Source organism: Podarcis raffonei, chromosome 17 (assembly GCF_027172205.1).
Source record: "Podarcis raffonei isolate rPodRaf1 chromosome 17, rPodRaf1.pri, whole genome shotgun sequence".
NCBI lineage: Eukaryota > Metazoa > Chordata > Lepidosauria > Squamata > Lacertidae > Podarcis > Podarcis raffonei.
The window spans coordinates 10,449,686-10,464,568 of NC_070618.1; the positions used below are offsets into that span (position 1 = coordinate 10,449,686).

The window sequence follows — 14,883 nt, forward strand, 5'->3', positions numbered from 1 at the left end:
GAAACTTAAGGATTTGGACTTTTGACACTGCGTTAATTTTTGGGACCCAATTCTCGATTAAGTTTGCATTTTATCCGTTCCGTCTCCCCTTTCCATTGGTCAAAACCTTTTGACAAAGGAAAAAACAACAACACCTTTTAGAATTCACAGGCTCTAGAATTTTCCCTTGTTATGAAAGCCTTTGACTGTAGGTCACTTAACTGTGTACCAAAGATAAACTCTTCACAAAGGGCACACTGTTTGACGCTGCACCTGGTATCGCAATCGCCCGACATGATAACGTTTGCTAGAACAAACTATACTGGGAAGCTTTTAGGTTTTGCTTCTGCATAAAGGCCTTCCATTTATAACAGCTATTAGCTTTGTGTGATCCATCTGCCATAAAGGGACCACTGTTTACAGAACGTAAAAGAATATCAGTTCTTTAACTGCAACCTTATTCATTGCTTTTGATAAGCCATATTGTACCCCATGTAGGTGCTATCTGGTTGCAATGGTACATGCACACACATACAGTGAACTATGACTTCATCTACATGGGATTCTGCTTCTATTCGCAGCAGAATCCTATGTGTGGTTACTCAGGGTGATATTCAACTATGTTTTACTCAAGAGTAGACCCACTGAAATGAATGGCCATGGCTAACTTAGGTGCATTAATTTCAGTGGGTCTCCTCTGAGTAAAGGTTTGTTCAGTACAACCTTTGGACATAAATGCTGGTATGTTCAATGGAACTTACTCCCGGAATTGCCGTTTTAGAAAGGATACCTAGATTTAAGCAAGCCCCAGTGTGGGATGAGAACTGCACAATGCAACAGAAAAATGGAGAACCATGGAAGCCTATAGGTGTAAGATAAAAATATTAACAAATTGATTAGTGGATTTCCTGGTGCGTTCTGAACATTGTATTCTTTGTGGGAAACTATTCGATGTATTAGTAACAGAAGAGTCAAAATCAATATGCTGATGTAATACTGTCCCTAGCGCAGCTGCTACCAAATTAAAACTGCTTCTTTAACTTCTCATGCATTAAACTTGTACTAATAATCAAACTTGAGGTGAACAGCTAATCACCAAAATCCCCCCCTCTCTCTCATTAATGTCATTTTTCATGTTAAGCAAAAAGGCAGGTTGCAATCATGAGCAGAGTAATGGTGAAAGGGGACGGTCTGCTTAACCCCCCCCCTTTTTGGACATCTACATCCTTGTCTTGGTTTTGCTTACAAGTTGCCCTTATATATCCCTCTTCCCCCTCCCTACACAGGAAGACATACCGATCCCTACATACAGGTGCCAATATCTTTCCTCTGTTATTGTAAGAGAGGCACTGGGGGGAGGAGAGAATTAAATATCCCTTATTTTTCTATAGGGCTCTGCTCTGTGAACCACCCTGAGACCCCAGGGTATAGGGCAGTATATAAATTCAAGTGATGATGATGATGATGATGATGATAATAATAATAATAAATAAATAAATAAAATGCAAGACTGTAGCCTTTCAAAGAAAGCAAACAAAACAAAACAAAACACTTTCAAAGAAAAAAACCCCCTAGAGAAATCTCCCCACAACTGCAAGCAACACATAGTGTGGCCATAAGAAGTATACGGTGCACATTGTGGGAATGTTCAGGGAGGCAGGAGAGGATATATTATTAATATCCTTCCTAACTTGCATTAGCAAGTTCCTTGATTTAGCAGAGTTTACATTCCCCCTTTAACGCACAGCTGATAGCTGGTTGCAGCCTTGTGTAAGCCTCTCACTATCATACAATTCAGTATTGAATTGTATGTTCCTGGTAAGTTCTCTTTTATCCCTCTTAAAAAGAATAAAGACACAACAATCTTATTTAAAGTCAATAAAAGTTTACTTATATCAGTTCACAGTTGGATCCCTGAAGGCTGACTTAGTTACAAATATATACATGTGGATCTACCCCATATGTATGGGGGAATAATACCAGTGACTGCAAGCTAACAGTCACTGCAGTTCACATGATGAAAGGAAGATGGAAAAAGAGAAAATGTGGCATCATGCCTTGTCCTTTTATCACCTGGACAGGTAAGGTCACGCCCACTGCTAGTCACATGCAAAAGGAAGGATGTTCCAGCCCAGGAGGAAACAGGAAGTTTTCGACTGGCTGCACCAAACATCCACCATAGGAAAACAAGGAATGTTGTACAGTACTTGACTGCTCCCAGTGGATTACATCCCACATACATCTTCCTCCAAAAAAGTTAGTCAGTCTTGCAACATACCAGTAAATGGCTCGTGCATCCTAATTGTTAGGTCATTAGGAGATTTATTGGTGTTAAGCCATAGTACTTCACATGTTGTTAAAAATGATCTTTCTGTGAATTGGAGGTTTGGGTGGTTAAAGATACACGCAGGGTTTAGCTAAGATTTTTATCCTTTTATATATATATATTTCTTAGCTAATGCATTTAAGGACTTATGGGGAACTCTGCCTTTTCCTCCTTTCCCCCTTGCCTAGGTGATCTTTGCTTTGAATCAGACTCTTTTGCAGCAAGAGAATCTCCGAGCAGGCAGCCTGCAGATCCCTTATACAACAGAGGACCTTATCAAGCATTACAACTGTGGGGACCTCAACTCCATCATCTTCAATCATGACACTTCTCAAGTGAGTCTTGCCCCGCCCCCTCATGCTTCACACATAACTGTTGACCAGCCTCTCCTGCTATCTAGCCTGTATTCCCAACAAATAAGAGTATTTATAAGGAATACTTTTTTCTTTTCTGTTTTGCAATTTTAAGTAGTGTGGATTTTTTATCTGTCTGTATTGCAGTCCACAATTCTCCTTCTACAAGTGTCTTTGCTGCTGTTTCATGATAAGGTTGCCTCTGATATGTTAAGCAGACAAGATGGAGGGATGGTGATAATAATGAGGGCACTGAATGTTTTTTATATGAAAATAAAATTAACACCTTTGGTCAGTTTGGTACTTGGGGTTAATACTGGCTCTTCTTTGATCCACCTGTATCGAAAAACCATTTGGAAGGGTAAGGTGAAGTTAGGGGACGGATATAAGTTCCAAAATGGTGTGTGTGTGTGTGTGTGTGTGTGTGTGTGTGTGTGTTGGCTTCCACATTCTTGCTAGCTGAAACCATTGCAAGAAGATGGACACCAGTACACTGTCATTCATACTTCGGTCATGTCAAGATCATAAACTACTCTCGTGCTCAGTGTGGGGCTCCCTTTGAAAGCGGTCTAATAATGGGTAGGCAAACTAGGGGCCGGATCTGGCCCAGTTGCCTTCTAAATCTGGCCCGTGGACGGTTTGGGAATCAGCGTGTTTTTACATGAGTAGAATGTGTCCTTTTATTTAAAATGCATCTCTGGGTTATTTGTGGGGCATAGGAGTTCATTCATTTCCCCCCAAAAAAATATAGTTCGGCCCCCCACAAGGTCTGAGGGGCAGTGGACCGGCCCCCAGCTGAAAAAGTTTGCTGACCCCTGGTCTAATAGATCCATCTATTACAAAAACTACTATTCATCAAACAGGCATGGCTCAAGATGAACATTCCATGTGTTTTGATATTAGCACTAGTTATACCAGTATGATTCCAGGACCAATCCAGGGTTCTAATTTTGTCCTATTGAAGCCCTCTGTGTCCTGAATATCCTGAGGAATGTCTTCCCCTCCCATATGCTCTCTCAGTCCCTGAGCCTCTGCTCCAAGTGCCATCTTTTTGAGAACTGAGATTGTTCAGAACCTTTTATTTGATTGTGGCTTGAGAGCAGTGGAATGCTTTCCTCCCAAGTGGTTCAGTTATGTGCCTCTTTACGTCTCTCTTTGGAGACATGTAAAAAGTCTGTTCCCTTGGCTTCCAAGAGTGAAGTGGACTATGTTTTTTTTGACGGTCTCTTTCTGGCTTTGTTTTAAAAAGGTTTTATTTTGTTTTGAAAGGCACAAATGCCCTATAAATAGCTGAGAGCCTTTGATTAGGTGATGATGATTCAACATGCCAGCTGGTGGCATGGTTAGATATCTTGGTGTTTGTCAGCGGTTTTGCCCCTGTGGGGCATTGTAGAGGTAGATGGCAGGAGTTTAGTCCGGCTCAGGTCAAACGAATAAAAACCACAGCATTCAAGGAAGCATTCTTGGACCAATAGACTAGACTGCATCAGCTGATAGTACATGACCCCCTATTAAAAAAAAATCCCCTGTTGCACTTTTTTGCTAGTCTCAGCATCAAATGGACTTAGTCTTGTCACCCAAAATTTCTCTTGTATTTTCTCTACTACTCTTGATTGCACAGGAGCCAGATTTGACAATATAGCTTTCCCCCAAGTTCTGTTAATTTTTTAATTTTAAAGTGTTTTATTTCATTGCAAATGACAGCGGACTAGCAAATTTGAATCTGCCCAATTAAAACCTCCCCGATTAATAAAATCCAAAGTTTTCTCTATGTATTTTGTTATGTTCTGCTTGCTTCTGTGGAATCAGTCATAGCAGCCACAGTGTAATAAAGATAATATTCAGAAATGAGCAGTTGGGTGCTAGCAAAGCGATGGATAGGTCAAAGGCAGTTTGATTTATGCCTTGACTGGCTGTGTCTGGTTGCTAATGGAAAGTCCCAATATGCTGATAAGCGATGCAGTACAGTTTAAACGCCTTCTCCCATGTGTCTTCGTATAGATAATTTCCAGTCTTGCATTTTAGAGCCGCCTAGCCCTGGAAAGAGCTGGCAACAGCAGGCAAATGCTGAATGTGGCTGGATGAAAGCACACAGCCAATGCAAGTCTTGCTTCCTTCTGCATGAATTGCAATGAGGGAGCTCTGCGGTGGCAGCAAACAGTGTGTAAACCTCACCTTTTAGGTCCTCTTCTTTCTTGTGCCAGAGCCTTGCGTCCTGTGCATTTTCTTTCTTTCTTTAATGCTGTTTTTATCCTGCCCGTCTTTGCTTAGGGAAAATCCACCAACCCTTACAAGGAGCAGACCCAGCGACCTATGAAAAAAATGCAAGGGTTGGTTGATTTGCCTGTTAGTTATTGGGTATGGGAGTACAGTGGTATATTGTTATATGTAGACCGTCTTGCAATACAGAAGCAACTGTTTGTTAGAAGCACCTACCATTGCAGCATTATAAGGCGCTGTGGCCTAAACCACTGAGACTAGGGCTTGCTGATCGGAAGGTTGGCGGTTCGAATCCCCGTGATGGAGTGAGCTCCTGTTGCTCGGTCCCAGCTCCTGAAACCTAGCAGTTTGAAAGCATGCCCCAAAGTGCAAGTAGATAAATAGGTACCGCTGTGGCGGGAAGGTCAATGGCGTTTCTGTGCGCTGCTCTGGTTTCGCCAGAAGCGGCTTAGTCATGCTGGCCACATGACCCGGAAAAACTGTCTGCAGTAAAGCGAGATGAGTGCCACAACCCCAGAGTCGTTCACGATTGGACTTAACTGTCAGGGGTCCTTTACCTTTACTTTTTTAAGCTATAGAGCAGATGAGAGAGGACAACCTGTGCTATGTCTGTGGCTCACTTAGACAACTGGCAGTGTGCTAATTCTAAGCTCCCAAACCCTACACAACCTATGCTGGATGTGCCATGTGGAATGCCTTGTTCAGGGAGCTGCTGTTCTGTGTTTCTTCCTTTTTTTCGGAAGAAAGAGCTGTTAGAGCCTTATGTGTCTTGGCACCCTTTGCAATGGATCATGTTCTTCAGGGAAGTCTTGTCATGTTTAAGGGACTAGGTAGATGTTTCTGAGCCACATCCATTCTATAATTATATTCAGTGCCCACTTGCAGTGGTGACCAGTAAACCAGAACAGGTACAAGGAAAGGTTGAAGATGATGACATTACATCATGTAATTTCCTTGCTTAAAAATATCTGGAGAGGCACAGGTTAGCCACAGCCTTATGCTCCTATAACATCTAGTTGGGCTCTACTATTCAGGTTTTATTTGTATTCCCTTTCCCTTTTAATTTGTACTTCTTCCTTTGTCACACAGGTCCCAAATTTCATCAATTCCACTCTGCCACCTCACGAGCGCATCACAGCTCAGGAGATTGACAACTACTTCCGCCAGGAGCTAATCTACAAGCGGAATGAGAGGATGGGCAAGAGAGTTAAAGATCTACTGGAGGAGTATCCGGACAAAAGTTTCTTCTTTGCATTTGGAGCGGGTACGTTTTGCTTGCTGTTGTTTTTAAAGGTCAAATGGCAGCCACATTGGCCTGGCTTGTTCTTCTTGATCAGGCATAGGCAAACTCGGCCCTCCAGATGTTTTGAGACTACAATTCCCATCATCCCTGACCACTGATCCTGTTAGCTAGGGATGATGGGAGTTGTGGTCCCAAAACATCTGGAGGGCCAAGTTTGCCTATGCCTGTTGTTGATGCTGCTCAGACACAGTATTTTTGTAACACTATGTGCTGAATCATTGGGACTTCCATTCAGAATGGCAGTCCTTTCTAGCTACGGGAGATGAATTACATATCTCAAGTTTCAGCAAAAGCACACCCTTACCATCTAGACCTGTGGATTTGTCTAACTGTAGAAAAGAAAGCAGGCATGGGGAAGTGGAATCATAGAACTGTAGAGTTGGAAGGGACCAGGAGAGTAATCTAGGATATTTTGGCCAACATGGGGCTCGAATGCTCTACAGACTGAGCTACTCTCAAGCACAAGGTGTCATTGTAAGGCTGAGTGAATGGCAGTAGCGTCACTAAGTGTCAACAGTTTCAAGAAATGCTTTTATTGTTAGAGAAATATTGTTAGAGGATGTATACATGGAAAAACCAATTTAAAAATATTTTTTAAAAAATGCTTTTAGACTGTGTTCTTAGAACAAGGTTCTTAGAACTCTAGGAGGCAGGGGGAATCATAATCAGCACCTAAGCACTGAATAATTACATCTGTGTCTGCTTTAAGAGTAAATTATTTCCCACTGGTGTGACTCACCTTAAGAATCAAAAGTTATTGGATTGTTTATAGTTTTGGAGTTGTTCTATGTTATTTTAAACATCAAATTAACCAATTAGTTAATTAACCTTTGCAACACCATTGTTATACATAATAGACATATGCCCCTGGTTCTTGTAACTGCAAATTATAAATAATCCTCACTTAGGTAAGGGAAGAGAGAATACAAGGAAACATGCCTTGTTCGTTCTGTTTCTACAAAATTTATTTGTTTTCCGAAAAAAGATAAATTTTAACAAAGAATTGGCAACAACGAAACAACACAAGTAGTGAACTACTAACAAAAAATGAAGATCTAAACTCTTTACAGATGGAGAAAGGGTTTTACTATCTGACAGAAAGTGTCTAATATATTTTGTCCTTACCCACATAGCTACCAAGTGCTGGTCTGATGGGGAGATTATAAAGATGTGATTTTGGGGATCTACTGGGTAGAGACTATACTTGTTCCCTGTTTCTGGTGACTTCAGCCATCAAGAAGCAAATCTTTTCTTTTTGCATAGCACCATCCACTGTTTACTTGTACCAAAAACGTACCCCTCTTCTGGATGTTGGAAATACAACTATTCTGTTCTTTTGGCTAACTGTGTGCTTCAAATCTGGAAGACATTGCTTTGTATCCAGCTTTTTCTTCTGATGCAAATGGACTAAGACAAGACATTTCTCCCTTCTTCGCAGTGTACGGAACTATTATTTTCCATGTAGCTGTCTAGCCATTGCTGTGGCTTGCTATTTATAAACCATCTAATAGTTGTTCAAATCTTTTCCAGTCCGGAAAAGAATATTAAATAAATGTGTGGAGAACTTTAAAATGATTTGCTCTTGTTTTTGTTTTGTTTTTTCTTTCTTTTTTCTTGCTGCCATGATTATAATGCCTTTGATAGCTTTTCGTTCCCTGTTTGGTGTTGAATCTCTATCGTGTGTGCAAATTACCAGATGCCAAGATGAGTCAACTCAACGATTTATTACACTTGTATGTGGCTTAGTGGATATCTTGCATGTCTAGTATTCTGACTGCCAACTTGTTCTCGCTATGTGAAGTTTCCATGAGAAGCTTTTTTAATTCCACAGTACCAGCAAAATGCATGTGGGTGTTACTCTATTTTTAGTGAATGTCCTGAAGGGTCCAGTAAGATTTTAGCACGATCCATGAATGATGATGATGATTAGTGGTGGTGGCAGTAGTAGTAGTAGTAGTAAATGGTATCTGATTAATCCTTCAAGCAGCCTTTCTCAACCTGTGGGTCCCCAGATGTTGTTGAACTACAACTCCCATCACCCCTAGCTAGCAAGGCCAGAGCTGAGGGATGATGGCAGTTGTAGTCCAACAACATCTGAGGACCCACAGGTTGAGAACCTCTGTGAGGCTCATCTAGTTCTTCAGGGGGTTGTTACTGCATTTCTGACCCATAGGGACTTCCTTGCTCCTCTTCAAACCAGCAGATCTCCTGGAGGCCTTATTGCTCCTATCCTCATTAGAACGAATGATTATGGCACCTATCTTGTGAAGAATGCTACCCCACATAAAACCTCCAGGCAGGGGCAAAAGTAGACTTTATTTCACCCGGGTCAAAGACCCAGTTTAGCACCCCTCCACATGCATTAGCATACACACACACACACACAAAGGCTGGGCGCCTCAGTGGTGCCCCTCTGGATGCTTCTCCCTGGCTAGCCCCCCAACCCCATAGCTATGGCTCTGCCTCCATTCATTCTTGTACATTTTTGGTAGCGGGCGCGGGGGAAGTGTTTTTATTCATTTGAAAAGCAAGGCAAGAAATTGATTTCAGTTTGATTTAAATATATATTTGGTTTTAAACATTTTTGTTTATAACCTTAAGTGGTCTTCATTCTTGATGGCATTATATGTTGCTTCAGGTATTTTACAGAGACATGATAAACAAGCATTGCATTTATTTACAGTGGTACCTCAGGTTACATACGCTTCAGGTTATATACGCTTCAGGTTACAGACTCTGCTAACCCAGAAATATTGCTTCAGGTTAAGAACTTTGCTTCAGGATGAGAACAGAAATCATGCTCCGGCGGCGCAGCAGCAGCAGCGGGAGGCTCCATTAGCTAAAGTGGTGCTTCAGGTTAAGAACAGTTTCATGTTAAGTATGGACCTCCGGAATGAATTAAGTACTTAACCCGAGGTACCACTGTATTTTTAAAACAACCACTAAAGGCCTAGAAGGCCAAGACTTGCAGGATCGAGGCAGTTGGTTTAACCGTATTACTGACATTAAGGCCTAACAAGGCATGGTGCTATGCTAAGAGCATCAACTAAAGTGCTGTGATTGCAGGAGGTTTTGTTTGTTATTTTGGTTGGAAAATGTTTACATGCCAGGGAGATTCAGAATATTACATTTGCTTATTTTTTACGTAATTGCTATTGGTTTGTGTACACTGTATTTATTACAAACCTGTGTTACTTTACATGGGTAGGCATTTCCTTTTGTTTATCGAAGTTTGCTTTGTAATGGTCTGATGACTGGAGACAAATAAACTAACCTGAATCTAATTGTTAACAGGTGCTGCAGGGTGTTCCAGTTTTCATCAGGTTAAGTGGGGGTGGGTTATTAACGGTGTAAAAAAATAAAAATGCCACAGCATCCAAAGTACCATATTTATCATCACATCTAGCTTGGCCCTGAGCAACGAAGCTTTGGGTGGGTTTACATAGAGGGTTGCTCCATGTCTCCGAGATGAATTTATAGATGCTGATGAATCTCACTGTTCATCTTCTGATTCTCCTTTCTCACATTTCCCTTCCCTTATCTGTGCTCATTTTCTTTCTGGATCCTTCTCTCTCTTTCTCTTTTTTATTACATAGCGATCGTATACATGTGTGTAATCAAAAGTAAGACACAGTGGAGTGTACTTAAGTCCCTGGTAAATGTGCGTAGGATTCAGTTGCTAGAGGAAAATTTCCTAGGGGCTAATTCTCTTGCTGCTGAATAATTACAGGAAAGGATATTGTTTAATTAAGCAATTAATTTGAAGAAGGTAGGAAGGAACCACTTCCCCAGTAATTTAAAGGTCTTAGTTGCATGCTATCTTTTTATGGTGGCTGTCATAACTGATGCTGTTGTATGAGCAGCAAGTATAGGACTTGTTTCTGGGTGCAATTCAAAGTGCTGGTATCAAAAGGTTGTATGGTTTGGGCCTAGGAATGTGGAATGTGGGACAGGGCCTTTTTGGTCATGGCACCTAAATTCTATAGCTAATTACCTTGACTGGGCAGAGTTCTTCTTCACCTAGCCTTTTAGCTGATTTAAGGCCCCATCCCGCTGCTGTTTTTAGTTGGTTGTGGGTTTGAGGTCTTGGCTTGCTTTTATAAATTCTATTGTATTACGTTTTAAGTTCTGATTAGGAGTTGCCACATGGGGCCAACAAGCAGGATACATATATCAGTCTCCCCAGAACTGGCCTTGTGCATCCAGTTCGAGGACATACCTGGACTGTGAACAGCAAAACGTTGCATCAGAATCAATCATTGGTGAAGTCAGGCTTAAAACTGATTAGATTGAGTGTGCTGTGCCAGTTTGCATATTGCTGTGTTCTTCAGGACTCTAGTGAGGAACCTCAAAGGAAACACAGTCCAAATTCACCGACTTTCCCCAGAATATGCAGTGCATTGGTTTTCAATCAGTGTGCTGTGGTACCCTGGGGTGCCTCAAATGATGGTCTGGGGTGCCACGGGCAACACTGACCTCTGTCCCTCTTTCCTTCCCTTCCTCCGATACCTACTTGCATCTCTGCCTCCCAAAGGCTTGCACAGCTGCTTGTTGCAACAGCCCTGGCTACAAGCTCTGCAGGCGAATGGTGCCTCTGGGGCTGGCCAGGGGTGCTGGTTGCCAGGAGCTGAGGTGTAGGCAAGCAAGCAGGCGATGGAGCCAAGCCAGCCAGCCCACCAGCCCTTGCTGTTGGGAATGGATGGACAAGTCCTAGGCCCCTATGGGGCAGTGTGAGGAGGCACCTCTCTTTGGGGCAGGGGTCGGGGCAGCTCAGAGACCAGGGGTGGCAGCAGCACGACTCTCAAGGAGAGGGAAGAGGAGAGGAAAGGAGGCTGAGGGAGCACTCCACAAGGAAAGGTGTTTGAAAAAGGGTGAGAGGCTGCCAGCTCTGCAGGCAAGGGTGACGTAATGGGGCTCCTGAGCCCCACAGGGGTGCCACAGAACGAATGTACAGTGGACGCTCAGGTTGCGAATGTGATCCGTGTGGGAGACACGTTTGCAACCCGCAGCACTGCGTCTGCACACACGCGGGTTGCTATTCAGCGCTTCTGTGCATGCGCGACTGCCCAAACCCAGAAGTAACCCGTTCTGGTACTTCCGGGTTTTGGCGCGTCCGTAACCCGAAAAAACGCAACCTGAAGCATCTGTAACCCGAGGTATGACTGTAGTTGGTCAAGGGAGCCGTGGACTCATAAAGGTTGAAAACCTCTGATGTACAGTCATACCTCAGGATTAATACACTTCAGCTTAAATATTTTCGGGTTGCGCTCTGCGGCGACCCGGAATTAACAGAGCGTGTTACTTCTGGGTTTCTCCGATCGCGCATGCGCAGATGCTCAAAATGACGTCATGCGCGGAAGCGGCAAAACGCGACCCACGCAGTCGCGTCTTACATTCACATCCAGAGGTACCACATCCATCATGACTCAGTGGCGTGGAATAAGAGCTGGTCCATCTGCACAGACAGCAGAGTGAAGTGGTAAAACAAATGGACTGCATGTAGGAGAAGCTCTTTCTGAACTCACTTGCTCCCCTCTATGAGAAATATCAAACCAACAAACAAAAACAAGGCTTAAAGAGGTCCTACCTCAGTTAATTTACTCCAGGGAATTTTCAAAAATGTAACAGATCTAAAACTTGAAGTAAGACTTCCATTTTATACTGTTAAAAGACGAACCCCTCCTCCATATGTAACCAGGAGGAATGACAGTCTTAATTCCCCCCATCAATAGTATATACAGTCATATCTTGGGTTACAGACGCTTCAGGTTGCGTTTTTTCAGGTTGCGGACTGCCGAAACCCAGAAATACTGGAATGGGTTACTTCCGGGTTTCGGCAGAAGCGCTAAATCGCGCTTTGTGCATGCGCAGATGCGCCGAATTGCAACCCGCGCGTGTGCAGACGCACTGCTGCGGGTTGCGGCTGCTGCAGGTTGCGAATGTGCATCCTGCACGGATCACGTTCGCAACCCGAGCGTCCACTGTACTGTGGTACCTTGGGTTACAAACGCTTTGGGTTAGAAACTCAAACCCGGAAGTAGTACGTCGGGTTAAGAACTTTACCTCAGGATGAGAGCAGAAATTGTGCAGCGGCAGTGGGAGACCCCATTAGCTAAATGGTACGAACAGTTTCAGGTTAAGAACGGACCTCCAGAACCAATTAAGTTCTTAACCAGAGGTACCACTGTATATACAAGCAGGAATGACAAGCCCAACTCAGCAGCTCTGTTTTGTTTAGCCATTTCTGAGAGGCAGCAACATGATAATGGTGGGATTGTTGCAGCGGCACCGCCCCACCTTTCCCAAAAAGCAGGCTTATGCTTCATGGAGGCAGATAGTGCATTCAGAGCTCCAGAGTTCACGGAAAGGCCACTCAGCCTAGACTCCCACAAAGAGAAAAGTGCTGAGTCACAATTCACCTGACATCTCCAGAAAAAGCAACTTGCTAACAAGCTCCATCTGAGACTTTTTGGAAACCACATCAAGCCAGGAGAGAAGGAAGTAGAAGATTAAATTAGAAATATGTTGTCGGGAGAGCCAGGGGCTCGATCTGCCCACTCCCCCCCCCCGCAAGGAGTTTTCCCAACTGCTTCCCTGCACAGCCCTCTCATTCTAAGGACATCTACTCTTATTATGCTCCCCCCCCAAAATATTTAAATCACATGGTCCTTCACCTGTGCCTTTGCTTCTTTAAGCCACTTTCTCTTCCTCTAGTGAATGGCAACAGAGAAGGTCTGTTGAAATTCATATTTTTTTGTGCTTTAGGCAACTGGGATTGCAAAGAGGAAAGAGCCTCCATAGTTTTTCACATAAAGCAGAGAGAATGTCTAAGGGAAGCAAGAAATTGCACTGTTCTCCTGGTTCCATCCCTGTGCCCACTAGAGTGGTAAAGGCAGTGCTGCCCCCTAAAAAAACATTTAGGGCTACTCTCATTTTGACTCAAGGAAACTACCATTCTATAGTTCAGAACAGGAAAAATAAATACAGTAAATGGACAACAGTACAAAGATTCACAAAATGTTTAGGGGCATGCGTCCCCCTGCATCCCCCCTGAAAAAAGCAACTATGGGGCGACTATGGGGTTGTGGCGCTCATCTCGCTTTCCACAGTTTGTCCACAGACAGCTTTCCGGGTCATGTGGGCAGCATGGCTAAACTGCTTCTGGTGCAATGGGACACCGTGATGGAAACCAGAGCACATGGAAATGCTGTTTACCTTCCCGCCAGAGCGGTAGCTATTTATCTACTTGCGCTGGCGTGCTTTTGAACTGCTAGGTTGGCAGGAGCTGGGGCAGACCAATGGGAGCTCGCTCCGTCGTGGGGATTCGAACCGCCAACCTTCTGATAGGCAAGCCCAAGAGGCTCAGTGGTTTAGACCACAGCGCCACCCATGTCCCACTAGAGTAAAGAGATCTCAAGCAGCATTGATTTCCTTCTTCTCCCAATACTCAAGTAGTGATCACATCCTCCATACCTCCTTTCCTTCAGGATACACCAAGAATCCTTGACACAGTCTGCACTGCAGCTGACAGGTGGTGGTGGACAGGGATTCCTGCAACAGCAGCATTAGACAGCATTAGTCCTGAGCTCCACAAATGCTTGTGTCTCAAGGAGAGTTGCTGCACTGCACAGAGCAGATGCTTCTGTCAAGGCCTCTGGTGCTGTTAACATGCCTTTGTGCCTTGGATTTTCTGTGAACTCATAGGTAGAAACTAATCATTCATTAATTTTATAATGAATGATTTTAGAGTGTTGTTTGTGTTGTACTTTTGTACTGTTTTATTGTTGTTAGCCGCCCTAAGCCCGGCTTCGGCTGGGGAGGGCGGGATATAAATAAAAATTATTATTATTATTAATGGTGCTGAACTTGCAACCCATTCCCTGTCTGAAATCTAGCCTTTATTTCTCCTCTCCTAGTTGCTGACTAGGGACAAACTGTTCTTAAAATATATTTTTTTTGGGGGGGGGGGAGGAACAGCTGTGCAATGTTCCAAGGAGCACAAAGAGGTGGAACAAAAAACATGCCTTCGCTTAGCGTCTAAGCATCTATTTACAGTTGACAGATTTAAAATATTTATACTCTGCCCTTGACAGCAGGCCTCCTAGGCGGCTAACCGTAAATGAAAACTAATATATCCTGTTCAGTTTTCCAGCCAGCCTGCAACATCTTCTTTCAATATACTCCATTACATCCCTTCATTTCTCCCCTTCCCCAAACACGGAGCATGCTCAGTTCTCAATTTTAAATCCCCTTTAATACCCCTGCCTAAATATTTCTAGTACTTCTGATAACTTTTGGGTCCCCCCTCTTTTATGAGGATGGCGATCTGTTGGCTGCAGAAGGAGTTGGGTTTGCTATTTTGTGTGTTTGTGTGTCAGCACATGCTCAATGTCTACACAGTTTGCTTACTAGGTACAGCAATGGAAATGCACCTCAGACGATAGTGTGGTCAGGAAATTCTGTGGAAATTTTCTCTTAGAGGTAGTAGAACTAAATCATCACCACTCAAATGATTAGCATTTATATAATGTTTTAGTGTTCGAACTTGTAAAGGTTACAACAGCCTCATAAATTAAGTCAGTCTTATCCAAACGTTGCAGAAGGAGGGGTGGGGACTGACAGTGATTGGCTTATTTAAGGTGACCTCCTAGGTTTATGGTGCAAGTGTGATTTCCTGATTTAGAGTTCCGTTTCTTTAATCA

At 43.3% G+C, this 14,883-nt stretch overlaps 1 protein-coding gene across 3 annotated transcripts in view; it reads left to right on the top strand.

Moving 5' to 3' along the window:
* The window catches only part of TRABD2A (TraB domain containing 2A), a 74,902-nt gene that overhangs the window by 48,414 nt on the left and 11,605 nt on the right, over nt 1-14,883 (top strand). For 2 of the 3 annotated variants that reach the window (XM_053371334.1, XM_053371333.1), the window contains exons 3-4: nt 2,494-2,640; nt 5,968-6,142. In XM_053371334.1, coding sequence (XP_053227309.1) covers nt 2,494-2,640; nt 5,968-6,142 — 322 coding nt within the window. The remainder of the gene's footprint in view (nt 1-2,493; nt 2,641-5,967; nt 6,143-14,883) is intronic. The other variant, XM_053371336.1, reaches the window with a different exon arrangement.